Raw genomic sequence first — 26,320 nt, 5'->3', positions numbered from 1 at the left:
GTGCCATTAGCTCAACCATTGGCTCAACCATTGGCTCAACTTAACCCATGGCCATTGGCTGAACTTACCCCAAGTGAAACATTTTGACTATACTAGCCCACACAGCTAGAAGGACGCACTTTAAGGACCTCATCATGAAGCATATGGAATGCCAACTGATGTATAAAATATTCTTAAAATGATGATCTACTTTGGTTTAGATACAAGCATAGATATAGAAAGGTTTTGGACCTAACTTGCTTACCACTTTTCCCAAGAGGTGTCTTCCTTCACAGACTCCATGAAATGACCTCTTCCTAAATATTTGGTCAAATTATTCATTTTGTGTATAGTTTCCTAGAAACAAGGGTGGCTCAACTTACCCCACTATCCCCTATATTGTAATTACAGTACTTGACATGGTGAATGTGCTACCTATTCTGTATATCATATTGTGTACATATCAGGCTATTACTTTGCATAATACCTCTTCTATTACTTATTTTTTTATTTGAATTGACTATTATTGATATTGATTATTGCTTATTGTAATGCAATTCTGAGGGAGCTAGCACACAAGCATTTTGCTGCACCTTTTATACCTGCTGTAAACTGTGCACGTGACAAATAAAATGTGTGCTAGCTGTGTGTGTGTGTGTGTGTGTGTGTGTGTGTGTGTGTGTGTGTGTGTGTGTGTGTACCTTGAGCAGGTTGTTCTCTGAGGAGAAGCCCAGACCGTAGACGGTGTTGGCTCGGCTGTCGGCCCACTGGCCAAACTTCTGGGAGGTCTTGGTGAAGGTCATGTTGGGGGTGATGGTGCTGTTGATGATTGCCTGGGAAAGGAAGAAGAGTTCTATGAGTCACAAAAGCAATGCTGATCATTTTATGTAGAAGCCCATTTGTCTAAGATGAGTGGGCTTGTATTCTGGATGGTTGCCTACAGCAACAGTAACGACTGAATATGAATTAGCTTATCTGTGTCAGATGGAAAGTCTGGCTGTCTGTGTGTGTGTGTGTGTGTGTGTGTGTGTGTGTGTGTGTGTGTGTGTGTGTGTGTGTGTGTGTGTGTGTGTGTGTGTTACATCCCCATTGAAGAGGGGAGAGGGGTGAGGGAGGTGGGTGAGGGAGAGGGAGAGGGAGAGGGAGAGGGCGAGGGTGGGAAGTGTAGGGTCAAATTTACCGTTGAATATGCTTCACTCCACTCTGCCTTACGCCTACAGATTTTAGATAGCTTCTTAGCTAGCTGTAAAAAGCTTTAGTGTTATTAGCCTTAGCCTATTTAGCTAGCTCAAATCAGCTAATCTGCCACTGCCACGATGGCGATCAGAAATTGCCTTCGCCAAAGTATCCAAACAAACCCAAGGGAGGAAGGGACACCTGGCTACAGTGTCAGTGGTTTTTAAAACTTGTGACAACATTGTGAAGTTGACATCAAATGCACATGTTCTTACAACACAGCAGTAAGACTCGAGGCTAAAGGACTTCTGAAGGCGGTGACGGAACCCTGGCTTTAAGTTTACAGCCACCATGGTGCACAGAATCCTCAGTATTCTTGATCCTCCAAACAAATGACTCCAGGCAAAACCAACAGATCTTTACACTGGAGTCAAAGTGGTCCGCAGTGCATTGGAGAGCATTGAGAAGCTGAGGTGTGACAGCGAGTTCCAAGCCATTTGGGCACAGTGCAGTGCCAAGTGGCACTGACGCACCACCAGCTCCAAGCAAACGACGACGCTATGCAAGTACAAATCTCCAGCAATGTGTGTTGGACAGTACAGTAGGCCAGCAGGACAGAGGAGAAGAGACTGAGTGTAAAAGACTGTTCTTCAGCACGTTGGATACCGTCATTGGTGAAATGTCCGAATGATTCAGCGAAAGCAACAGCAAACTGGTGGAGGCCTTGTGTGCCCTTGACCCAGAGAGCCATGACTTTCTAGATGTGAAAAAAGTGAAACCACTGCTGGATCTAAGCAAAACTGATTTGGTGGAAGTTTAGTATCGCTTGCCAGTTTTTGCAGACTGAAATCGCTCACTCCTGCTCCAATGAGGAGAAATGGACCCCACTTGATATTCTGCAACGATTCTCTGGGCCACAGCTACATGCGAGAACTCACTTTTCCACTTTGACAAATGTGTTCAGTCAGTATAGAAGAAGCATGCTTCACCCGAGGAAAGCTCAACTAATCCAACTGGCATTTGAGGGGGATCTTACAAGAAGATTGCAGGGAGAATGGAATGATCGATTACTCAGGAAGTTCCAGAGCTTCAAGGAGGCTGCAACTCTTCTGAAAAGGTAAGAAACAATCTAGACTGAACAAAAACGTAAAAACGCAACAAATTCAAAGATTTTACTGAGTTACAGTTCATACGGAGGACATCAGTCAATTGAAATAAATTCATTAGGCCCTAATCTATGGATTTCACATGACTGGGAATACAGATATGCATCTGTTGGTAACAGATATCTTTAAAAAAGGTAGAGGCGTGGATCAGAAAACCAGTCAGTATCTGGTGTGACCACCATTTGACTCATGAAACGCAACACATCTCCTTCTCATAGAGTTGACCTGGATGTTGATTGTAGCTTGTAGAATGTTGTCCCACTCCTCTTCAATGGCTGTGCGAATTTGCTGTATATTGGCGGAACTGGAACAAGCTGTCGTAGACGTCGATCCAGAGCATCCCAAACATGCTAAATGGGTGACATGTCTGGTGAGTATGCAGGACATGGAAGAACTGGGACATTTTCAGCTTCCAGGAATTGTGTACAGATCCTTGCAACATGCGGCTGTGCATTATCATGTTGAAACATGAGGTGATGGCAGCGGATGAATGGCACGACAATGGGCATCAGGATCTCGTCACGGTACCTCTATGCATTCAAACTGCCATCAATTAAATGCAATTGTGTTCGTTGTCTGTAGCTTATGCCTGCCCATAGCACAACTCTACTGCCACCATGGGGCACTCTGTTCACAACGTTGATATCAGCAAACCGCTCGCCCACACAATGCCACACACTCTATCTGCCCAGTACAGTTGAGACCGGAATTCATCTGTGAAGAGCACACATCTCCAGCATGTCAGTGGCCATCGAAGGTGAGCACTTGCCCACTGAAGTCGGTGACGAAGTGCAGTCAGGTCATGACGAGCATGCAGATGAGCTTCCCCGAGACGGTTTCTGACAGTTTGTGCAGAAATTAATTGGTAGTGCAACCCCACAGTTTCATCAGCTGTTCGGGTGGCTGGTCTCAGATGATCCCGCAGGTAAAGAAGCCGGATGTGGATGGATTATCTTGGCAAAGGAGAAATGCTCACTAACAGGGACGTAAACACATTTGTGCACAAAATGTGAGAGAAATAAGCTTTTTGTGCTTATGGAACATTTTGGGGATCTTTTATTTCAGCTCACGAAACATGGGACCAACACTTTACATGTTGCGTTTATATTTTTTGTTCTATGTAGCTAGTTGTTTTTTATAGAGATCTAGGTGGTATAGCCAGGGTACGGAATGGCAAAATGACCTTCCTTAGCCAAATGACACCCCTGGGTATAGCTACATATCGGGTTGGTTCACCATAGAAATAGATACATTCTATGATGGTTTTCTTGTTAACAAGTTTTTGTGGTTGTAAATAGAACTGCACGTATTGGAAACGTGTTTTTGATAGGCTGACATTATTCGAAGCCAAACTGCTACTAGTGTTTTTGTTGGCGTGCATGAATATGTAGGCTAGAGGTCGACCGATTAATCGGAATGGCCGATTAATTAGGGCCGATTTCAAATTTTCATAACAATCGGAAATCGGAAATTTTGGACGACGATTTTGCAGATTTTTTATTTTTTTAAATTTTTTATTATATATATTTTTGAACACGTTTATTTAACTAGGGAAGTCAGTTAAGAACACATTCTTATTTTCAATGACGGCCTAGGAGCGGTGGGTTAACTGCCTTGTTCAAGGGCATAACGACAGATTTTTACCTTGTCAGCTCAGGGATTCAATCTTGCAACCTTACGGTTAACTAGTCCAACGCTCTAACCACCTGCCTCACGAGGAGCCCGCCTGTTACGTGAATGCAGTAAGAAGCCAAGGTAAGTTGCTAGCTAGCATTAAACTTATCTTATAAAAAACAATCAATCATAATCACTACACATGGTTGATGATATTACTAGTTTATCTAGCGTGTCCTGCGTTGCATATAATCGATGCAGTGCACATTCGCGAAAAAGGACTGTCGTTGCTCCAACGTGTACCTAACCATAAACATCAATGCCTTTCTTAAAATCAATACACAGAAGTACATATTTTTAAACCTGCATATTTAGCTAAAAGAAATCCAGGTTAGCAGGCAATATTAACCAGGTGAAATTGTGTCACTTCTCTTGCGTTCATTGCACGCAGAGTCAGGGTATATGCAACAGTTTGGGCCGCTTGGCTCATTGAAAACTAATTTGCCAGAATTTTACGTAATTATGACATAACATTGAAGGTTGTGCAATGTAACAGGAATATTTAGACTGATGGTGTCACGTTCCTGACCTGTTTTTCCTTTTTCTTGTATTTATTTAGTTGGTCAGGGCGTGAGTTGGGGTGGGCTGTCTATGTGTGATTTTCTATGTTGGGGTTTTGTGTTCGGCCTGGTATGATTCTCAATCAGAGGCAGCTGTCAATCGTTGTCCCTGATTGAGAATCATACTAAGGCAGCCGGGGTTTCACGTGTGTTTTGTGGGTGTTTGTTCTTGTGTCAGTGTTCCGCCACACAGGACTGTCACGGTAGTTATTTTGTATCTCATATTGTTTTTGTTAATTATTAAATCACTATGGAAACTAGCCACTCTGCGTATTGGTCCGATCCGTCTCGCCTCTCCTCGTCCGAGGAGGAGGATTACGACTGCCGTTACAGAAACACCCACCACCAAAGGATCAAGCGGAGTGGTAAAGGGCAGCGACAGCAGCAACAGAGGACACAGGACTCGTGGACTTGGGAGGAGATCCTGGACGGCAAAGGACCCTGGGTTCAGCCAGAAGAATATCGCTGTCCCAAGGCGGAGTTGGAGGCAGCAAAGGCAGAGAGGCGCTGGTATGAGGAGGCAGCGCGGCGACGCGGTTGGGAGCCCGGGAGTCAGATCCAAAAATCTCTTGGGGGGGGGGGGGGGGGGGGCACACGCGGAGTGTGGCAAAGCCGGGTAGGATACCTGAGCCAACTCCCCGTGCTTACCGTGGAGTGAGAGGGCGTCGTACTGAGCCTTCCTCCTCTCCAGCGCAGCCAGTGTCTGAACTGTCTGCCTGCCCAGCGCTGTCTGTCTGTCCCGAGCCTTCAAAGCCGCCCGTCTGTCCCGAGCCTTCAAAGCCGCCCGTCTGTCCCGAGCCTTCAAAGCCGCCCGTCTGTCCCGAGCCTTCAAAGCCGCCCGTCTGTCCCGAGCCTTCAAAGCCGCCCGTCTGTCCCGAGCCTTCAAAGCCGCCCGTCTGTCCCGAGCCTTCAAAGCCGCCCGTCTGTCCCGAGCCTTCAAAGCCGCCCGTCTGTCCCGAGCCTTCAAAGCCGCCCGTCTGTCCCGAGCCTTCAAAGCCGCCCGTCTGTCCCGAGCCTTCAAAGCCGCCCGTCTGTCCCGAGCCTTCAAAGCCGCCCGTCTGTCCCGAGCCTTCAAAGCCGCCCGTCTGTCCCGAGCCTTCAAAGCCGCCCGTCTGTCCCGAGCCTTCAAAGCCGCCCGTCTGTCCCGAGCCTTCAAAGCCGCCCGTCTGTCCCGAGCCTTCAAAGCCGCCCGTCTGTCCCGAGCCTTCAAAGCCGCCCGTCTGTCCCGAGCCTTCAAAGCCGCCCGTCTGTCCCGAGCCTTCAAAGCCGCCCGTCTGTCCCGAGCCTTCAAAGCCGCCCGTCTGTCCCGAGCCTTCAAAGCCGCCCGTCTGTCCCGAGCCTTCAAAGCCGCCCGTCTGTCCCGAGCCTTCAAAGCCGCCCGTCTGTCCCGAGCCTTCAAAGCCGCCCGTCTGTCCCGAGCCTTCAAAGCCGCCCGTCTGTCCCGAGCCTTCAAAGCCGCCCGTCTGTCCCGAGCCTTCAAAGCCGCCCGTCTGTCCCGAGCCTTCAAAGCCGCCCGTCTGTCCCGAGCCTTCAAAGCCGCCCGTCTGTCCCGAGCCTTCAAAGCCGCCCGTCTGTCCCGAGCCTTCAAAGCCGCCCGTCTGTCCCGAGCCTTCAAAGCCGCCCGTCTGTCCCGAGCCTTCAAAGCCGCCCGTCTGTCCCGAGCCTTCAAAGCCGCCCGTCTGTCCCGAGCCTTCAAAGCCGCCCGTCTGTCCCGAGCCTTCAAAGCCGCCCGTCTGTCCCGAGCCTTCAAAGCCGCCCGTCTGTCCCGAGCCTTCAAAGCCGCCCGTCTGTCCCGAGCCTTCAAAGCCGCCCGTCTGTCCCGAGCCTTCAAAGCCGCCCGTCTGTCCCGAGCCTTCAAAGCCGCCCGTCTGTCCCGAGCCTTCAAAGCCGCCCGTCTGTCCCGAGCCTTCAAAGCCGCCCGTCTGTCCCGAGCCTTCAAAGCCGCCCGTCTGTCCCGAGCCTTCAAAGCCGCCCGTCTGTCCCGAGCCTTCAAAGCCGCCCGTCTGTCCCGAGCCTTCAAAGCCGCCCGTCTGTCCCGAGCCTTCAAAGCCGCCCGTCTGTCCCGAGCCTTCAAAGCCGCCCGTCTGTCCCGAGGCTTCAAAGCCGCCCGTCTGTCCCGAGGCTTCAAAGCCGCCCGTCTGTCCCGAGGCTTCAAAGCCGCCCGTCTGTCCCGAGCCTTCAAAGCCGCCCGTCTGTCCCGAGGCTTCAAAGCCGCCCGTCTGTCCCGAGGCTTCAAAGCCGCCCGTCTGTCCCGAGGCTTCAAAGCCGCCCGTCTGTCCCGAGGCTTCAAAGCCGCCCGTCTGTCCCGAGGCTTCAAAGCCGCCCGTCTGTCCCGAGGCTTCAAAGCCGCCCGTCTGTCCCGAGCCTTCAAAGCCGCCCGTCTGTCCCGAGCCTTCAAAGCCGCCCGTCTGTCCCGAGCCTTCAAAGCCGCCCGTCTGTCCCGAGCCTTCAAAGCCGCCCGTCTGTCCCGAGCCTTCAAAGCCGCCCGTCTGTCCCGAGCCTTCAAAGCCGCCCGTCTGTCCCGAGCCTTCAAAGCCGCCCGTCTGTCCCGAGCCTTCAAAGCCGCCCGTCTGTCCCGAGCCTTCAAAGCCGCCCGTCTGTCCCGAGCCTTCAAAGCCGCCCGTCTGTCCCGAGCCTTCAAAGCCGCCCGTCTGTCCCGAGCCTTCAAAGCCGCCCGTCTGTCCCGAGCCTTCAAAGCCGCCCGTCTGTCCCGAGCCTTCAAAGCCGCCCGTCTGTCCCGAGCCTTCAAAGCCGCCCGTCTGTCCCGAGCCTTCAAAGCCGCCCGTCTGTCCCGAGCCTTCAAAGCCGCCCGTCTGTCCCGAGCCTTCAAAGCCGCCCGTCTGTCCCGAGCCTTCAAAGCCGCCCGTCTGTCCCGAGCCTTCAAAGCCGCCCGTCTGTCCCGAGCCTTCAAAGCCGCCCGTCTGTCCCGAGCCTTCAAAGCCGCCCGTCTGTCCCGAGCCTTCAAAGCCGCCCGTCTGTCCCGAGGCTTCAAAGCCGCCCGTCTGTCCCGAGGCTTCAAAGCCGCCCGTCTGTCCCGAGGCTTCAAAGCCGCCCGTCTGTCCCGAGGCTTCAAAGCCGCCCGTCTGTCCCGAGGCTTCAAAGCCGCCCGTCTGTCCCGAGGCTTCAAAGCCGCCCGTCTGTCCCGAGGCTTCAGAGCCGCCCGTCTGTCCCGAGGCTTCAGAGCCGCCCGTCTGTCCCGAGGCTTCAGAGCCGCCCGTCTGTCCCGAGGCTTCAGAGCCGTCCGCCAGACAGGAGCCGCCAGAGCCGTCCGCCAGACAGGAGCCGCCAGAGCCGTCCGCCAGACAGGAGCCGCCAGAGCCGTCCGCCAGACAGGAGCCGCCAGAGCCGTCCGCCAGACAGGATCAGCCAGAGCCTTCCGCCAGACAGGATCAGCCAGAGCCTTCCGCCAGACAGGATCAGCCAGAGCCTTCCGCCAGACAGGATCAGCCAGAGCCTTCCGCCAGACAGGATCAGCCAGAGCCTTCCGCCAGACAGGATCAGCCAGAGCCTTCCGCCAGACAGGATCAGCCAGAGCCTTCCGCCAGACAGGATCAGCCAGAGCCTTCCGCCAGACAGGATCAGCCAGAGCCTTCCGCCAGACAGGATCAGCCAGAGCCTTCCGCCAGACAGGATCAGCCAGAGCCTTCCGCCAGACAGGATCAGCCAGAGCCTTCCGCCAGACAGGATCAGCCAGAGCCCTCAGCCAGAGCCGTCCAGCCAGGACCAGCCAGAGCCGTCCAGCCAGGACCCGCCAGAGCCGTCCAGCCAGGACCCGCCAGAGCCGTCCAGCCAGGACCCGCCAGAGCCGCCCAGCCAGGACCCGCCAGAGCCGCCCAGCCAGGACCCGCCAGAGCCGTCCAGCCAGGACCCGCCAGAGCCGTCCAGCCAGGACCCGCCAGAGCCGTCCAGCCAGGATCCACCAGAGCCAGCAAGCCAGGATCCGCCCCTCAGTCCGGAGCTGCCCCTCAGTCCGGAGCTGCCCCTCAGTCCGGAGCTGCCCCTCAGTCCGGAGCTGCCCCTCAGTCCGGAGCTGCCCCTCAGTCCGGAGCTGCCCCTCAGTCCGGAGCTGCCCCTTAATCCCATGGGGTTTATATGGAGGGTGGCCATTGGAAGGAGGCCAAGGAAGCGGGGTTTGACTATGGTGGGGTGGGGACCACGACCAGCGCCAGAGCCGCCACCGTGGACAGACGCCCACCCAGACCCTCCCCTAGACTTTATGCTGATGCGCCCGGAGTTCGCACCTTAAGGGGGGGGTTATGTCACGTTCCTGACCTGTTTTTCCTTTTTCTTGTATTTTTTCTGCGTATTGGTCCAATCCGTCTCGCCTCTCCTCGTCCGAGGAGGAGGATTACGACTGCCGTTACAGATGGATGCCACCCGTTAGATAAAATACGGAACGGTTCCGTATTTCACTGAAAGAATAAATGTTTTGTTTTCGAGATGATAGTTTCCGGATTCGACCATATTAATGACCTAAGGCTCGTATTTCTGTGTGTTATTATGTTATAATTAAGTCTATGATTTGATAGAGCAGTCTGACTGAGCGATGGTGGGCACCAGCAGGCTCGTAAGCATTCATTCAAACAGCACTTTCGTGCGTTTTGCCGGCAGCTCTGCTGTTTATGAATTCAAGCCTATCAACTCCCGAGATTAGGCTGGTGTAACCGATGTGAAATGGCTAGCTAGTTAGCAGGGTGCGCGCTAATAGCGTTTCAAACGTCACTCGCTCTGAGACTTGGAGTAGTTGTTCCCCTTGCTCTGCATGGGTAACGCTGCTTCGAGGGTGGCTGTTGTCGATGTGTTCCTGGTTCGAGCCCAGGTAGTGGCGAGGAGAGGGATGGAAGCTATACTGTTACACTGGCAATACTAAAGTGCCTATAAGAACATCCAATAGTCAAAGGTATATGAAATACAAATCGTAGAGAGAGAAATAGTCCTATAATTCCTATAATAACTACAACCTAAAACTTCTTACCTGGGAATATTGAAGACTCATGTTAAAAGGAACCACCAGCTTTCATATGGTCTCATGTTCTGAGCAAGGAACTTAAACGTTAGCTTTCTTACATGGCACATATTGCACTTTTACTTTCTTCTCCAACACTTTGTTTTTGCATTATTTAAACCAATTTGAACATGTTTCATTATTTATTTGAGGCTAAATTGATTTTATTGATGTATTATATTAAGTTAAAATAAGTGTTCATTCAGTATTGTTGTAATTGGCATTATTACAAATACATTATTATTATTATTATTTTATTTTTTTAAATTTAAATCGTCCGATTAATCGGTATCGGCTTTTTTTGGTCCTCCAATAATCGGTGGACCTCTAATGTAGGCTACTACTTTCAGTATTTAGTTTGCATTATTTTGGTAAGGCAGCTGTGTGTACGGCTGCATTCAAATAGGGTAATTCACCTATTACAAACAGCCTATCCATCTTGTATCCTATGTTCATTACTAACGGCCTCGCTTTAATGTGTAGGGCGCTGTCCATCGTGCTGATACAGCGCAGCAGAGATAGGCTACAGATTTGGCGCCAACCCATCACATCAAAAAGCACTAAATGGTCTCAGAGTCTCTGCATGTGAACATTATGTTTATTGTGATATAAGCAGAATTCGATATAATTCCAATGCAGGAAAGACAATTTCAACTGACCCTTTAGAACCAGGCCTGGCGCCAGGATAAAGAGACTACTGTATGTACTTTCTACGGAAAGTTGTGTGTGAAGTTCTGTGTTTGTCTATGTGTGTCTTACAGGGGGCTGTGTTGATATTAACAATGAGTGTATCCTAGAGCGGCAGGCAGGTAGCCAGCGCCACAGTGCAGCCCACCCTCTCCCTGCTGTTTCAAGCTTAACACAGCACAGCGCAGTAAAGGTAACCCCACAGTTGAGTTCACCCACTCGCTAGCTAGCTACATTAGCTCCACAGCACCAAGGGTCACATACACAGCAGTGGAGAGAGAAGCAGAGGACTGTGTGTGTGTGTGTGTGTGTGTGTGTGTGTGTGTGTGTGTGTGTGTGTGGAGAGAGCATTACATAACCGTTGCGGTGCTGAAATAGTTCCTCCTCCCCTGCACCCCTCTGAAGACAAAAATAATCGTTGTTATGACGTACAGAACATAACAGGCCACAACGCCCCCACGCCATTACCAACCACGGGCTCTGCTGCTACTGCCGCTGCTACCGTTGGCCATGGAAACACACACACACACACTGGTGGGAAATGTAGGGTGTGTGTGTTGAGTGAGACTGCAGCTCAATTTCTGGTTCTGTCCGTGTCTGTGAGGGGACGATTACATGTTTGTGAGGGGGAAGAGGGAGTACAGTACACAAGCACATGTTTCACGTAAATCAATCCATGATTGATTCTAACTGATCCATAGTTCTACCAGCCCAGAGCCGGAGGTAGTACCAGCCCTGCCAGCCTGGTGCCACCTCTAATTCGCTCCCCATAAAATCACCTTTGCTGAGAGGGGAACCACGTGCAACCTCTAATATCTTCCCCTTCCTTTTACAACTCTTTAACACACACACCTTGGAGCCGTCGAGGCTGATGATGCGGTAGACGTTGCGCGTGCTGTCGTAGAAGTAGGAGACTGTGACGGCGTGTTTACTGGTGGGAACCCAGTTCTTCTTGGTGGTGGGGTCGATCTGGAAGACATGGGCCCTCGTACTGAAGATAGGCTGCTCTCTGCAGAGGAGACAGAGAGAGAGAGAGAGTCTGCATATACACGGGAATTAAACTCACCACCCTGAGCCATGCGAAACAAAAGTGCTGGGAGTGTGTGAGGGCTGAGGTAGGAGTGTGGAGTGTGTGTGATAGGTGAGAGACACACACACAGCCTCCAGAGATCTCGACAAACATCCATTATTCACACTCTCCTGCAGCGCACTGCACTGGCCATGACTGGGAGGGGAAAACACACACACACTTCAGTTCCAGTATGGATATGCAATCTCTTCAATCCAGATGGACCGCAATTAACATTAGCAAGGAGTTTTAATACCAGCAGGAGAAAGACAAACATTACCTAGCCACAGACAGAAATCATTTACTAGAAACGAATGGACGTTACGTTTAAGTTAATCAAATTGACTTGCTGGGTACATTAAGGTACTAAAACAGGAGCAACAAGGATAAATGATGTTCCACTAGTCTATTCAATGCAGCTAATGTGCCTCTGCTAAGATTATAGAGGAGAGGGTCATTAAAGCTGCCTGATGGAAATGATTCAATGTTAAAGTGCCTCTTTTTACTTTGATATAATGTACAGGTAAGTAGCATTAATATTCAACCCATAGAAGCGGACTGGATTGTTGGTCTCCGTGTGGTACTTAGAGGATGAGAGAGACACAGAGGAAAGGCTGTGCAACCACAGCACAACAGCAGAACCTGAGACAGAGCTGCATTTCCTGACAAAATGTCACAAAATATAAAACAATTAGTTTCATCTCCCCAAATTTGAAACACTTATTCAAGGTTTCAAAGACCTCTCTGATGAGGATAGGCTACCCGTCCTGTCGAGGGAGGACGCAGAGAGCTGTGGGTTGGCAGCGCACTACATTGCTGCCTGCCATAAGATGAGGGACATTGTCTGACAGACCAATCAACCTGCACATGTCCTCTATGCTTATTGTTATATGTCTGGTTATTTTGACCCTTGGTTATTGTTGTTACTGTTGTCCCATTGACAATTTTGATTCTTATTATTTTAATACTGTAAATATCCAAAGTAAGCTTTGGCAATTTGTACATTGTTACGTCATGCCAATAAAGCCAATTGAATAGACAGAGACAGAGAGAGGGGAAACTGCTGAGTGAGAGGGAGAAAGAGTGAGTACTGGGTGAATTCTCTTATCTCTATTGTCCCCCTCTATGAGAGAGGGAGAGAGACAGGAAGACAGACAAACAGAGAGAGAGGGAGACAGAGACGTCAAGAGCAGATGAGCTCCCACATTTTTTTTGCATGTAAAGAAAAAAAAAGACAGACAGACAAACTTGGATTTTTTGGCAGGGACATATACAGGATTCTACCGTAAACAACATAACCTTCACTCCAAATCAAAACAAAATCAAAACGGAATTACCTAGAATGTTTCCTACAGCCAAGGATTATTATTCCCAAACTATACATCAAATGCTCTGTCAAACAAACAGAAACCTGAAAAACACCATCCAACCTGGAACTGAGTGAGTAATGCTTAGTCCGAAACTATTTTTCACTTTCAACAGCCAAGAAGAAAAATACATTACAATGATATATTTTACTTTAGAAGGACTGAATGCTAAGGCTACCAAGCTTGCTAGGACAAAGAACTACAACTTCAATTAGCACTGACGTGTGAAACGCGAGGTATAAAAGCCCTTGAGCCCAACCATGGCAGGAGAGCCCCAACCAAATGGAGAGGCTCTAGATGCACCCTCCCACTGTTCAGAGGTAATTAAAATACATTACCCTCTGTATGTAAAGAATAATAAGACAAGAAAAGAGAACAAAATGAAGCTCCATATAGAAAATCAAGAGACACTTTTTGCTAACTATTATAAAAATGGGAACATAAGCAACCTTATCTTCCATACAGACCATCCCCTGGCATGGCACAGTGCTATATTAACACACTACCCCTCTGTTAAGAAGGAGGATGTTACCAATGGGTGGAAACTCACGATACTAGACAACGAGGACTCTGAGTCAGCTAATATAAATCTCTATAAGTCTGGAACAGTATTGGTACAGGGCAACCACAAACAGTTTCAGCTGGACTTTCACCTAATCAAAGAAATAGCTCAGCAGGAGAAGCTCTCTCTTGAGAAAAATACCCCGACCCCGAGCGGGTCAGACCAGACCTCTGCATTACATAACCCCACAGACGAGCATCCCAAAGCGGAAAGTCAACCTCCAATCACAGAGTACTACTCCCTCATTGAAATGCGGGATAAATTCACCCAGCTGGACGTAAGGCAGGTGGAGCTGGAACAGCAGGTGATTACACTCCAGTCAGCACAGACCCAGACAACAGTCCAGCACAACAACACCCCCTTAACTAGACCTGGAGAGCTGGAGGTGGAGAGAGACATATCTGCACTCTGGACTGTGGTGAGACACCATCAACGGGAGAAAGAGCAGGAGAAGAACAGAGCACTAGAGAGGATCAGACTGCTGGAGGAGAGGTTGAGGGGGATGGCATGTGACAGAGAACAACCCATTAGAGAGGTGGCCACCCCCGCAGAGAAGACGGAAGAACAGCCCACCTCAGCTCCCGACAAAAGTCTCAACACCACAGCAGAACAGTCCAACCCAGACCACGTCGACAACACAGCGGGACAGACAAATGAAGAACCCCAAGCCCCAGGGGATCCCACCCCCTCTGAGCACCCACCCTGTCAGCCACCCTGATAGCCCTCCTGACAACCCCCCACACCCACTGAGGATATACACAAGACACAGATTGTGCTCCTTATGGACTCAAACGGAAAATATATACAAGTGTGTCTAAACTCCGGTGTCCAAACACCCAGCGTGCCCTAGACCTTCTGTCTGAGGACCAACTAGGGTCACCCAGCCACATAATAATACACACAGGCACAAACAACCTGAGAGCACAGCAGGAAAGGGTGGCCACAGCACTCAAGGGAGTGATTGAAAAAGCTTCTTCCACTTTCCCCAACGCACAAGTGGTTATATCCACCCTGCTACCACGAAAATACTTCCACCCTGCTACCAAACAGCAGGTAAAATGCAAGTATTTCCCATGACTGTGCCTCAAAACCAAAGGTTTACCTGGCCCACCACTTCTATTTAGGCCCCCTCAGATAAGACCTATGCCTCTCCTGCCCCCCCCCCATCCCCCCATTCCAGCAGAGGGCCTCAACATGGAAGTAAATGCACATAAATGCCCTGGCCGTGAGCAGGCCCAACCCCCACTCTTACACTAGCCCAAGCCAATGGCATGTACCAGATGCTCCAGATGCTCAGCAGGCTCTGCTCACACTTACTGGCCTTAGGCTAAACCACATGACCAACAACATTGGACACTTTATGGAACACAAAGCCTTCACTATCTCATCCTGGAATATCCAAGGCCTGAGGTCATCTGCCTTTAGCCTAAATAGTAGGAACCTGGACTTCACCAAAGAAAAATACAGACATTGTCATCCTACAAGAAACACGGTATAGAGGAGACGGGCCCACTGGTTGCCCTCTCGGTTACAGAGAGCTGGTAGTCCCATCCATCAAACTGCCAGGTGTGAAACAGGGAAGGGACTCAAGGGGTATGCTAATTTGGTATAGAGCAGACCTAACTCACTCAATTAAATTAATCAAAACAGGAACATTTTACATTTGGCTAGAAATTCAAACGGGAATTATCTAACAGAGAAAAATGTCCTCCTGTGTGCTACCTATATCCCCCAACTAGCATCCCCATACCTTAAGACAGCTTCTCCATCCTGAAGGGGGAAATTAATCATTTCCAGGCCCAGGGACATGTACTAGTCTGTGGCGACCTAAATGCCAGAACCGCACACGAACCTGACACTCTCAGCACACAGGGGGACAAACACCTGCCTGAAGGTGACAGCATTCCCTCCCCCATATGCCCCTCTAGCCACAACTATGACAACATAACCAACAAAAACTGGTCACAACTCCTGCAGCTCTGTCGCACGCTGTGTATGTACAGTTGAAGTCGGAAGTTTACATACACTTAGGTTGGAGTCATTAAAACTCGTTTTAAACCACTCCACAAATTTCTTGTTAACAAACTATAGTTTTGGCAAGTCAGTTAGGACATCTACTTTGTGCATGACACAAGTAATTTTTCCAACAATTGTTTACAGACAGATTATTTCACTGTATCACAATTCCAGTGGGTCAGAAGCTTACATACACTAAGTTGGCTGTGCCTTTAAACAGCTTGGAAAATTCCAGAAAATTATGTCATGGCTTAAGAAGCTTCTGATAGGCCAATTGACATCATTTGAGTCAATTGGAGGCGTACCTGTGGATGTATTTCAAGGCCTACCGTCAAACTCAGTGCCTCTTTGCTTGACATCATGGGAAAATCTAAAGAAATCAGCCAAAACCTAAGGAAAAAAATTGTAGACCTCCACAAGTCTGGTTCATCCTTGGGTGGCAATTTCCAAACGCCTGAATGTACCACGTTCATCTGTACAAACAATAGTACGCAAGTATAAACACCATGGGACCACGCAGCCGTCATACCGCTCAGGAAGGAGATCCGCTCCAAAACCGCCATAAAAAAGCCAGACTACGGTTTGCAACTGCAAATGGGGACAAAGATCGTACTTTTTGGAGAAATGTCCTCTAGTCTGATGAAACAAAAATAGTACAGTTTGGCCATAATGACCATCATTATGTTTGTGGAAAAAGGGGGAGGCTTGCAAGCCGAAGAACACCATCCCAACAGTGAAGCGCGGGGGTGGCAAGATCATGCTGTGGGGGTGCTTTGCTGCAGGAGGGACTGATGCACTTCACAAAATAGATGGCATCATGAGGGAGGAAAATGATGTGGATATATTGAAGCAACATCTCATTACATCAGTCAAAGTTAAAGCTTGGTGCATGGGTCTTCCAAATGGACAATGACCCCAAGCATGCTTCCAAAGTTGTGGCAAAATGGCTTAAGGACAACAAAGTCAAGGTATTTGAGTGGCCATCACAAAGCCCTGACCTCAGTCATATAGAAAATGTGTGGGCAGAACAGAAAAAGTGTGTGCGAGCAAGGAGGCCTACAAACCTGACTCGGTTCCACCAGCTCTGTCAGGAGGAATGGGCCAAAATTCACCCAACTTATTGTGGGAAGCTTGTGGAAGACTACCCGAAACATTTGACCCAAGTTAAACAATTTAAAGGCAATGCTACCAAATACTAATTGAGTGTATGTAAACTTCTGACCCACTAGGAATATGATGAAAGAAATAAAAGTTGAAATAAATCATTCTCTATTATTATTCTGACATTTCACATTCTTAAAATAAAGTGGTGATCCTAACTGACCTAAGACAGGGAATATTTACTCAGATTAAATGTAAGGAATGGTGAAAAACAGAATTTAATGTATTTGGCTAAGGTGTATGTAAACCTACAACTTCAACTGTAGTCAATGATAGGCTTCGAGGGGACTCTTATGGTAGGTAAACCCATAGCTCATCTCTTGGCAGTAGTACTGTCGACTACTTTATCACTGACCTCAACCCAGAGTCTCTCAGAGCATGCACAGTCAGCCTACTGACACCCTTATCAGATCACAGCAAAATCACAGTCTACTTGAACAGGGCAATACTCAATCATGAGCCATCAAAGCCAAAGGAACTGAGTAATATTAAGAAATGCTATAGATGGAAGGAATGTAGTGTGGAAACCTGTCAAAAAACAATTAGGCAAAAACAAATTCAATACCTTTTAGATAACTTCCTGTACAAAACGTTCCACTGTAATAGTGAAGGTTTAAACTTGGCAGTAGAAAACCTAAACAGTATATGTGACCTCTCAGCTTCCCTATCAAATCTAAAAATTTCCAACAGAACTCCGAAGAAAATTAACAACAATGACAAATGGTTTGATGAAGAATACAAAAACCTAAGAAAGAAATTGAGAAACCTGTCCAACCAAAAACTGAGAGACCCAGAAAACCTGAGTCTACGCTTTCACTATGGTGAATCACTAAAACAATACAGAAATACACTACGGAAAAAGGAAAAGCACGTCAGAAATCAGCTCAATGTAATTGAAGAATCCATAGACTCTAAACACTTCTGGGAAAATTGGAAAACACTAAACAAACAACAAGAAAAATGATCTATCCAAAATGGAGATGTATGGGTAAACCACTTACCAAATCTTTTTGGCTCTATGACATCAAACAAACAGCAAAAACATATACAAATCTTAGAATCAACTATTAAAAAGACTACCAGAACCCACTGGATTCTCCAATTACCTTTAATGAACTACAGGACAAAATAAAACCCTCCAACCCAAAAAGGCCTGTGGTGTTGATGGTATCCTCAATGAAATGATAAAATATACAAATAACAAATTCTAATTTGCTATACTTAAACTCTTTAACATCATCCTTAGCTCTGGCATCTTCCCCAATATTTGGAACCAAGGACTGATCACCCCAATCTGAAAAAATGGAGACAAATTTGACCTCAATAACTACTGTGGGATATGCGTCAACAGCAACCTTGGGAAAATCCTCTGCATTATCATTAACAGCAGACTTGTACATTTCTTCAGTTAAAACAATGTTCTGAGCAAATGTCAATTTGGCTTTTACCAAATTATCGTACGGCAGACCACATAGTCACCCTGCACACCCTAATTGACAAACAAACAAACCAAAACAAAGGCAAAGTCTTCTCATGCTTTGTTGATTTCAAAAAAGCCTTTGACTCAATATGGCATGAGGGTCTAATATACAAATGGATGGAAAGTGGTGTTGGGGGAAAGACATACAACATTATAAAATCCATGTATATAAACAACAAGTCTGCGGTTAAAATTGGCAAAAAAAAACATTTCTTTCCACAAAACCGTGGGGTGAGACAGGGATGCAGCTTAAGCCCCACCCTCTTCAACATACACATATATATATCAACGAATTGGCAAGGGCACTAGAACAGGCTGCAGCATCCGGCCTCACCCTACTAGAATCTAAAGTCAAATGTCTACTGTTCGCTGATGATCTGGTGCTTCTGTCCCCAACCAAGGAGGGCCTACAGCAGCACCTAGATCTTCTGCACGGATTCTGCCAGATCTGGGCCCTGCCAGTTCATCTCAGAAAGAGCTAAATAAAAAGGTCCAGTCACCAGCACCACAAATACAAATTCCATCTAGACACCGTTGCCCTAGAGCACACAAAAAAAACAATACATAACTTGGCCTAAACATCAGCACCACAGGTAACTTCCACAAAGCTGTGAACGATCTGAGAGACAAGGCAAGAAGGGGCTTCTATGTCATCAAAAGGAACATAAAATTCAACATACCAATTAGGATCTGGCAAAAAAATACTTGAATCAGTTATAGAACCCATTGCCCTTTATGGTTGTGAGGTCTGGGGTCCGCTCACCAACCAAGAATTCATAAAATGGGACAAACACCAAATTGAGAGACTGCATGCAGAATTCTGAAAAAATATCCTCTGTGTACAACATAAAACACCAAATAATGTATGCAGAGCAGAATTAGGCCGATGCCCGATAATGATCAAAATCCAGAAAAGAGACGTTATATTCTACAACCACCTAAAAGGAAGTGATTCCCAAACCTTCCATAACAAGCCATCACCTACAGAGAGATAGATGGCATCTATCTGGAGACGAGTCCCCTGAGCAAGCTGGTCCTGGGGCTTTGTTCAAACACAAACAGGACAGCAACACAATTAGACCCAACCAAATCATGAGAAAACAAAAAGATAATTACTTGACACATTGGAAAGAATTCACCAAAAAAACTGAGCAAATTAGAATGTTATTTGGCCCTAAACAGAGAGTACACAGAGGCAGAATACCTGACCACTGTGACTGACCCAATCTTAAGGAAAGCTTTGACTATGTACAGACTCAGTGAGCATAACCTTGTTATTGAGAAAGGCCATCGTAGGCAGACCTGGCTCTCAAGAGAAGACAGGCTATGTGCACACTGCCCACAAAAGCATGTGGAAACTGAGCTGTACTTCCTAACCTCCTGCCAAATGTATGACCATATTAGAGACACATATTTCCCTCAGATTACACAGATCCAAAGAATTTGAAAACAAACCCAATTTTGATAAACTCCCATATCTACTGGGTGAAATACCACAGTGTGCCATCACAGCAGCAAGATTTGTGACCTGTTGCCACATGAAAAGGGCAACCAGTGAAGAACAAACACCATTGTAACCCATATTTATGTTTATATATTTTCCCTTTTGTACGTTAACTATTTGCACATTGTTACAACACTGTACATAGCCATAATATGACATTTGAAATGTCTTTATTCTTTTGGAACTTCTGTGAGTGTAATGCTTACTGCTCATTTTATATTGTTTATTTCACTTTTGTTTATTATATATTTCACTTGCTTTGGCAATGTAAACATACAGTGCATTTGGAAAGTATTCAGACCCCTTCACTTTTTCCACATTGTGTTATGTTACAGCCTTATTCTAAAATTGATTAAACAAATGTGTTTCCTCATCAATCTACAGACAATATCCCATAATGACAAAGTGAAAACAGGTTTTTAGAAAACAGAAATACCTTATTTACATACGTATTCAGATCCTTTGCTATGACACTCAAAATTGAGCTCAGGTGCATCCTGTTTCCATTGATCATCTTTGAGATGTTTATACAACTTGATTGGAGTCCACCTCTGGTAAATTCAATTGATTGGACATGATTTGAAAAAGGCACACACCTGTCTATATAAGGTCCAACAGTTGACGGTGCATGTCAAAACAAAAACCAAGCCATGACGTCGAAGGAAATGTCTGTAGAGCTCAAAGACAGGATGTGTGGAGGCAAAGATCTGGGAAAGGGTACCAAAATATTTCTGCAGCATTGAAGGTCACCAAGAACACAGAGGCCGGCATCATTATTAAAAAGGAAGAAGTTTGGAACCACCAAGACTCTTGCTAGAGCTGGCCGCAATGCCAAACTGAGCAATCGAGGGTGAAGGACCTTGGTCAGGGAGGTGACCAATAACCCGATGGTCACTCTGACAGGGCTCCAGAGTTCCTCTGTGGAGATGTGAGAACCTTCCAGAAGGATAACCATCTCTGCAGCACTCCACCAATCAGGCCTTTATGGTAGAGTGACCAGACGGAAGCCACCCCTCAGTAAAATGCACACAAACTCCCTCTTGGAGTTTGCCAAAAGGCACCTAAAGGACTCTCAGACCATGAGAAACAACATTCTCTGGGTCTGATGAAACCAAGATTGAACTCTTTGGCCTGAATACCAAGCATCATGTCTGGAGGAAACCCGGCACCACTCATCACCTGGCCAATACCATCCCTATGCTGCAGCATCATGCTGTGGGGATGTTTTTCAGCGGCAGGGACTGGGAGACTAGTCAGGATCGAGGGAAAGATGAGCGGAGCAAAATACAGAGAGATCCTGGATGAAAACCTGCTCCAGAGTGCTCAGGACCTCATACTGCGGCAAAGGTTCACCTTCCAACAGGACAACGGCCCTAAGCACACAGCCAAGACAACGCAGGAGTGGTTTCGGAACAAGTCCCTGAATGTCCTTGAGTGGCCCAGCCAGAGCCCAGACTTGAGCCCGATCTAAGATCTCTGGAGAGACCTGAAAATAGCTGTGCTGTGATGCTCCCCATCCAACCTGACAGAGCTTGAAAGGATCTGCAGAGCAGAATGGGAGAAACTCCCCAAATACAGGTGTGCTAAGCTTGTAGCGCCATACCCAAGAAGACTCGAGGCTGTCATCGCTGCCAAAGGTGCTTCAACAAAGTACTGAGTAAAGGGTCTGAATACTTATGTAAATGTGATATTTCATTTTTATTTAATTTTTTGAAATTTGCTACAATTTCTAACCTGTTTTTGCTTTGTCGTTATGGGGTATTGTGTGTAGATTGATGAGGGAAGAAAACGATTTAATACATTTTAGAATAAGGCTGTAATGTAACAAAATGTGGAATAAGTGAACGGGTCTGAATACTTTCCGAATGCACTGTATGTTTCCCATGCCAATAAAGTCCTTTGAATTAGGGGGAAGAGAGAGAGAGAAATAAGATGGGGAGAAGTGGGTCTATCTTGAACCGTCTTGCCTGTGTGTGTGTTGTGTTTTACTATCCTTTTGGGGACCAGAAGTCCTCAAAATGACAGTAAAACAAGCAGATTTCAGACATTTCACCAGTCCCCAAAAGGAAAAAGGCTTTTTTAGGCTTAAGGGTTAGGGTTAGGGTTACAATTATGGTTAGGTTTAGGAGTTAGGGTTAGGTTAATATTTATGGGTTTGGGGTTAGGTTAAGGGAAAAAAGGATTTAGAATGGGAATCAATTGTTTGGTCCCCACAAGGACAGTAAAACGAACTTGTGTGTGTGTGTGTGTGTGGGTGGTGGTGATAAGATAAGGCAGAAATTCTGCAGTTTTAAAAGCAACCGAAGTGAAGGCAGATATGCTAATTTCTCTCCACTTTTAAAAAGACAGATGAACAGCGAGAGCCCACACACAGACACACATCACTCCTCCATCACCACACCTCCTACTACACCACACACAGGAGATAGGGGGAAATATGACAAATGTAAGGTATGACAGCTGAGCACTGATTCTGCCATAGCTAAAAGTAAGGTGGAGCTTTTACACAGAAAAAGGACAATACAGAATACAAGAATAAAGGCCATTACCGTTCTGTTTGTGATCGACTTGGTTTGAATCTGGGTCTCCTATGCACCACAGGACCGTGTTAGCCCGCTGAGCTAAAGCCTAGGCATTAGGCCTGGGAGCTAATGCAAGTCTTCAGGACTCAGGTAAGATTACTCATCATGCGAGCATGGTTCACAAAACCACCTCTGTTACATATCTCCCAAGTGAATGAGTGAATGTGGTTATGCCAACAGTCCAGCAGGGGGCAGATGTCCATATGAGTAAAGCTGAAGTAACAGTAACGTGATATAACAGAAGAAGTGACCTGGGAGTACCTGGGCCCACATACACAGATCAGACAACTGGCCAGACCCTGTGGCCCTGGCCCGCATCCAAACATAACATACACTACATATACAAAAGTATGTGGACACCCCTTCAAATAAGTGGATTCGGCTATTTCAGCCACACCTGTTGCTGACAGGTGTATACAATCGAGCACACAACCATGTAATCTCCATAAACAAACATTGGCAGTAGAAGGGCCTTACTGAAGAGCTCAGTGACTTTCAACGTGCTACCGTCATAGGACGCCACCTTTCCAACAAGTCATTTGGTCAAATTTCTGCCCTGCTAGAGCTGCCCCGGTCAACTGTAAGTGCTGTTATTGTGAAGTAGAAACGTCTAGGAGCAACAACGGCTCAGCCGCGAAGTGGTAAGCCACACAAGCTTACAGAACGGGGCAGCCGAGTGCTGAAGCGTGTAAAAATCGTATGTCCTTAGTTGCAACACTCACTACCGAGTTCCAAACTGCCTCTAGAAGCAACGTCAGCACAAGAACTGTTCGTCAGGAACTTTATGAAATGGGTTTCCATGGCCGAGCAGCCGCACACAAGCCTAAGATCACCATGCGCAATGCCAAGCGTCGGCTGGAGTGGTGTAAAGCTCGCTGCCAACTCGGGAGCAGTGGAAACGCGTTCTCTGGAGTGGTGAATCACACTTCACCATCTGGCAGTCCAACGGACTAATCTGGGTTTGGCGGATGCCAGGAGAACGCTACCTGCCCCAATGCATAGTGCCAACTGTAAAGCTTGGTGGAGGAGGAATAATGGTCTGGGGCTGTTTTTCATGGTTCGGGCTTGGCACCTTAGTTCCAGTGAAGGGAAATCTTAACGCTACAGCATACAATGACATTCTAGATAATTCTGTGCTTTCAACTTCGTGGCAACTGTTTGGGGAAGGCGCTTTCCTGTTTCAGCACGACAATGCCCCAGTACACAAAGCGAGGTCCATACAGAAATTGTTTGTCGAGATTGCTGTGGAACGACCTTGACTGGACTGCACAGAGCCCTGACCTTAACCCCATCGAACACCATTGGGATAAACTGGACCACAGACAGCGAGCCAGGCCTAATTGCCCAACATCAGTGTCCGACCTCACTAATTGCTCTTGTGGCTGAATGGAAGCAAGTCCCCATAGCAATGTTCCAACATCTAGTGGCAAGTTGGCTGGATATCTTTTGGGAAGTGGACCAATCTTGATACACACGGGAAACTGTTGAGCATGAAAAACCCAGCAGCGGTGCAGTTCTTGACACAATCAAACCGGTGAGCCAGGCACCTACTATCATACCCCGTTCAAAGGAACTTCAATCTTTTTTCTTGCCCATTTACCCTCTGAATGGCACACATTCTATGTCTCAATTGTCTCAAGGATTAAAAATCCTTCTTTAACCTGTCTCTTCGTATTCATCTACACCAGGGATCATCAGCTAGATTCAGCCGGAGAGGGGGAAGGGGATATAATTACATATAATTTGTAGACTGCAAATTGACTGCAAATATTTGACTAAAACATAATAATTTCAAACCTTGCTCACATTTGTATATGACCACGTGTCTCTTTATTGGGGTGGGAATACTTGGGAAGAGATTTCCTAAATTAAAAATCACTGATTTCCTGGTGTTTAAAAAATGGCCAACAATGAAAATTGTCTACACTGATTGAAGTGGATTTAACACGTGACATCGATAAGGGGTCATAGCTTTCACCTGGATTCACCTGGTCAGTCTATGTCATGGAAAGAGCAGGTGTTCCTAATGCTTTGTATACTCAGTGTATATTAAGAGCATGATGAAGAGAGATGGAGAGGAACAGAGAGAGCTAGAAGAAAAGAGAAGAAAAGAGAGCAAGTGTTCATTTCAGATAATGCGACTGCACTCTTCGAGACCCCCGTGTAAAACTGAACTAGTAAAAAAAACTAAACTCCTCTGGACATGAAAGAACACATTGTTCTCATAATTGGTTCTGTTAGGAGATGTAGAGGCCTTACTTGGTTTTTTTATGGATCGCATTTCATCATGGCAGCAAATTGCACCTCAATCACGAGCCATTTGAATGTATTCTCCTCGATAAGAGAGAGCAGTGAGAAGCAGGAGCCCCCCTTAAAAAAGCACGAACATAGTACCAACTTACACACACACACACGAATGAAGCCTTTTTGGTTGAATGAAGGGAAAAACACCAAAACATGGTGTTGTTGTTTCTAATGATAACTTTGTTTTGAGGTAAAACAAACACGGTTGAAAAACAACAACCCAGTGGATATTATCACTGTGTTGACGATCAAACAGGAGAGCTTCTCTACGGGGACTACACGGTTGTCATGTGCGTCTGACGGGCCAACGCCTGAACTCTGCTGGCTAGTTTGCCAGCATACTAAAACAGGAAAGCGCCAGGCTTGTGTCTGTCTGTCCTTTGGGACATGACGTCATGTCCCTGCATCCTTTGGTTACCGTCTTGGTTACCCGCTGATGATCACAACGTGCAAAGCATAATGACTTCCTCTTCCTGGTGTAGTATTAGTCATCCCTACCAAATCAGATCAACTCAAACCGTTTACCAAATCTGCCAGTCTTAACTGTAGGCTACTCGGCAGGTAGCCTAGTGGTTAGAGCGATCTAATCCCCGAGCTGACATGGTAAAAATCTGTCCTTCTGACCCTGAGCGAGGCAGTTAACCCACTGTTCCCCGGGCGCCGAAGACGTGGATGTCGATTAAGGCAGCCCCCGGCACCTCTCTGATTCAGAGGTTGAGTTAAATGTGGAAGACACATTTCAGTTGAATGCATTCAGTTGTACAACTGACTAGGTATCCCCCTTTTCCCTTTCTCCTCGCGTTAGCCTTGACTGTAGCGGCAACGCCATGATTCTTCTTGTAGAGCCGCTTACATTAAAACAAACTATTGAGAACAGACTTTGTAACGGCTACCAAGACTTTCTGCTTTTCACCCCCTACCTACATGTACATATTACCTCAATCTCCCCAACTACCTCATAACCCAGTACACTAACCTGGTACCGGTACTCCTTGTATATAGCCTCGTTATTGTTATTGGGTTTCTTTATTTGTTCATTTTCATACTTTTTAACTGCATTGTTGGGGAAGGGCTCGTAAGTAAGCATTTCCCAGTAAAGTCTACACTTGTATTCAGCGCATGTGACAAATACAATTTGATAGTGTCAGACAATCTGAGGGACTGGTGCAGATCCACAGACCAGAGGTTGAGAAGCAGTCAAGAGCAAAAGCTTGAGACACGTTCGGGTTGTGGTTTTGATCTATAGTCCTCTCTAATGAAAACTGACATAAAAAAAATATATACTTGGCATTGAAAAAAAACCTTGGTTGGACTAAGTTGACTGAACCATGAGTGAGAGGGCCCCTGGGGAGCAGCCCTGGCCTGGCCAGAGTGAGCTCTTCCTGGGCTTGTAAGCCTCAGGGTCTCTCCTCCCCTCTGGAACTTTCACACAGCTCAGCCTCACCGTCCAAGCCAGCAGTCACTCAACAAAGACAAAGACTATTATAGCTCAGATTTTTCTGTCCTCCGCAATAAACCCCCACAAATGAAGCCTCCAGTATGGCAGCCAGGCGTTGTGCCTTTAAAACGGGTCTCATTTCATAGAGATTCGGTCCTTAGATGACTATCTGCTGGGTGAGAAGAGAAGTCTGCAGGGGAAAGCCCAATTAATTGCTCGGCGGTGGCTCAGAGCTGGTCTCATTCTCACGGCATACCAGGGTTTTTCTGTAGGACAGCGTGAATGTTCGCCTCCCTGTTTTAACTAGTTAATTAAGTTAGTGGAGTGGTGGGGGTTTGGCAGCTGTCATTTAACACAGACTGGTGTAATCAGAGTGGTGATATGTGATGGGAGGGTGGACTGTTAACTGTACTTTATGACTCACACATCAGACTGCAGAGAATAGCTACTGTAGAGTCAGGCTATGTATGGAAGGTTCGTGAGCAGTAATGTAGAGCCAATGGAAATATAATATTGACGTGTTATACTGGGTACGATCTCATGGCCTTCATTATAGTTTTCCCATCACCATGTCTCTCTGTTGTCTTTAA

At 47.1% G+C, this 26,320-nt stretch overlaps 1 protein-coding gene across 1 annotated transcript in view; it reads right to left on the bottom strand.

The window, feature by feature from the left end:
• LOC120021875 (homer protein homolog 1-like) overlaps nucleotides 1-11,470 on the bottom strand; it is a 39,723-nt gene extending 28,253 nt beyond the window's left edge. Inside the window, exons 1-3 of the mRNA XM_038965720.1 lie at nucleotides 11,442-11,470; nucleotides 11,100-11,256; nucleotides 681-812 (exon numbers count right to left, since the gene is read on the bottom strand). Of these exons, the coding sequence (XP_038821648.1) occupies nucleotides 681-812; nucleotides 11,100-11,256; nucleotides 11,442-11,470 (318 nt within the window). The remainder of the gene's footprint in view (nucleotides 1-680; nucleotides 813-11,099; nucleotides 11,257-11,441) is intronic.
• Nucleotides 11,471-26,320: the final 14,850 nt, after the last annotated feature.

Source organism: Salvelinus namaycush, chromosome 26 (assembly GCF_016432855.1).
Source record: "Salvelinus namaycush isolate Seneca chromosome 26, SaNama_1.0, whole genome shotgun sequence".
In the NCBI taxonomy this organism is placed as follows: Eukaryota; Metazoa; Chordata; class Actinopteri; order Salmoniformes; family Salmonidae; genus Salvelinus; species Salvelinus namaycush.
The sequence above is the reverse complement of the archived record's forward strand: the minus strand, read 5'-3'. Positions and strand labels throughout refer to the sequence as shown.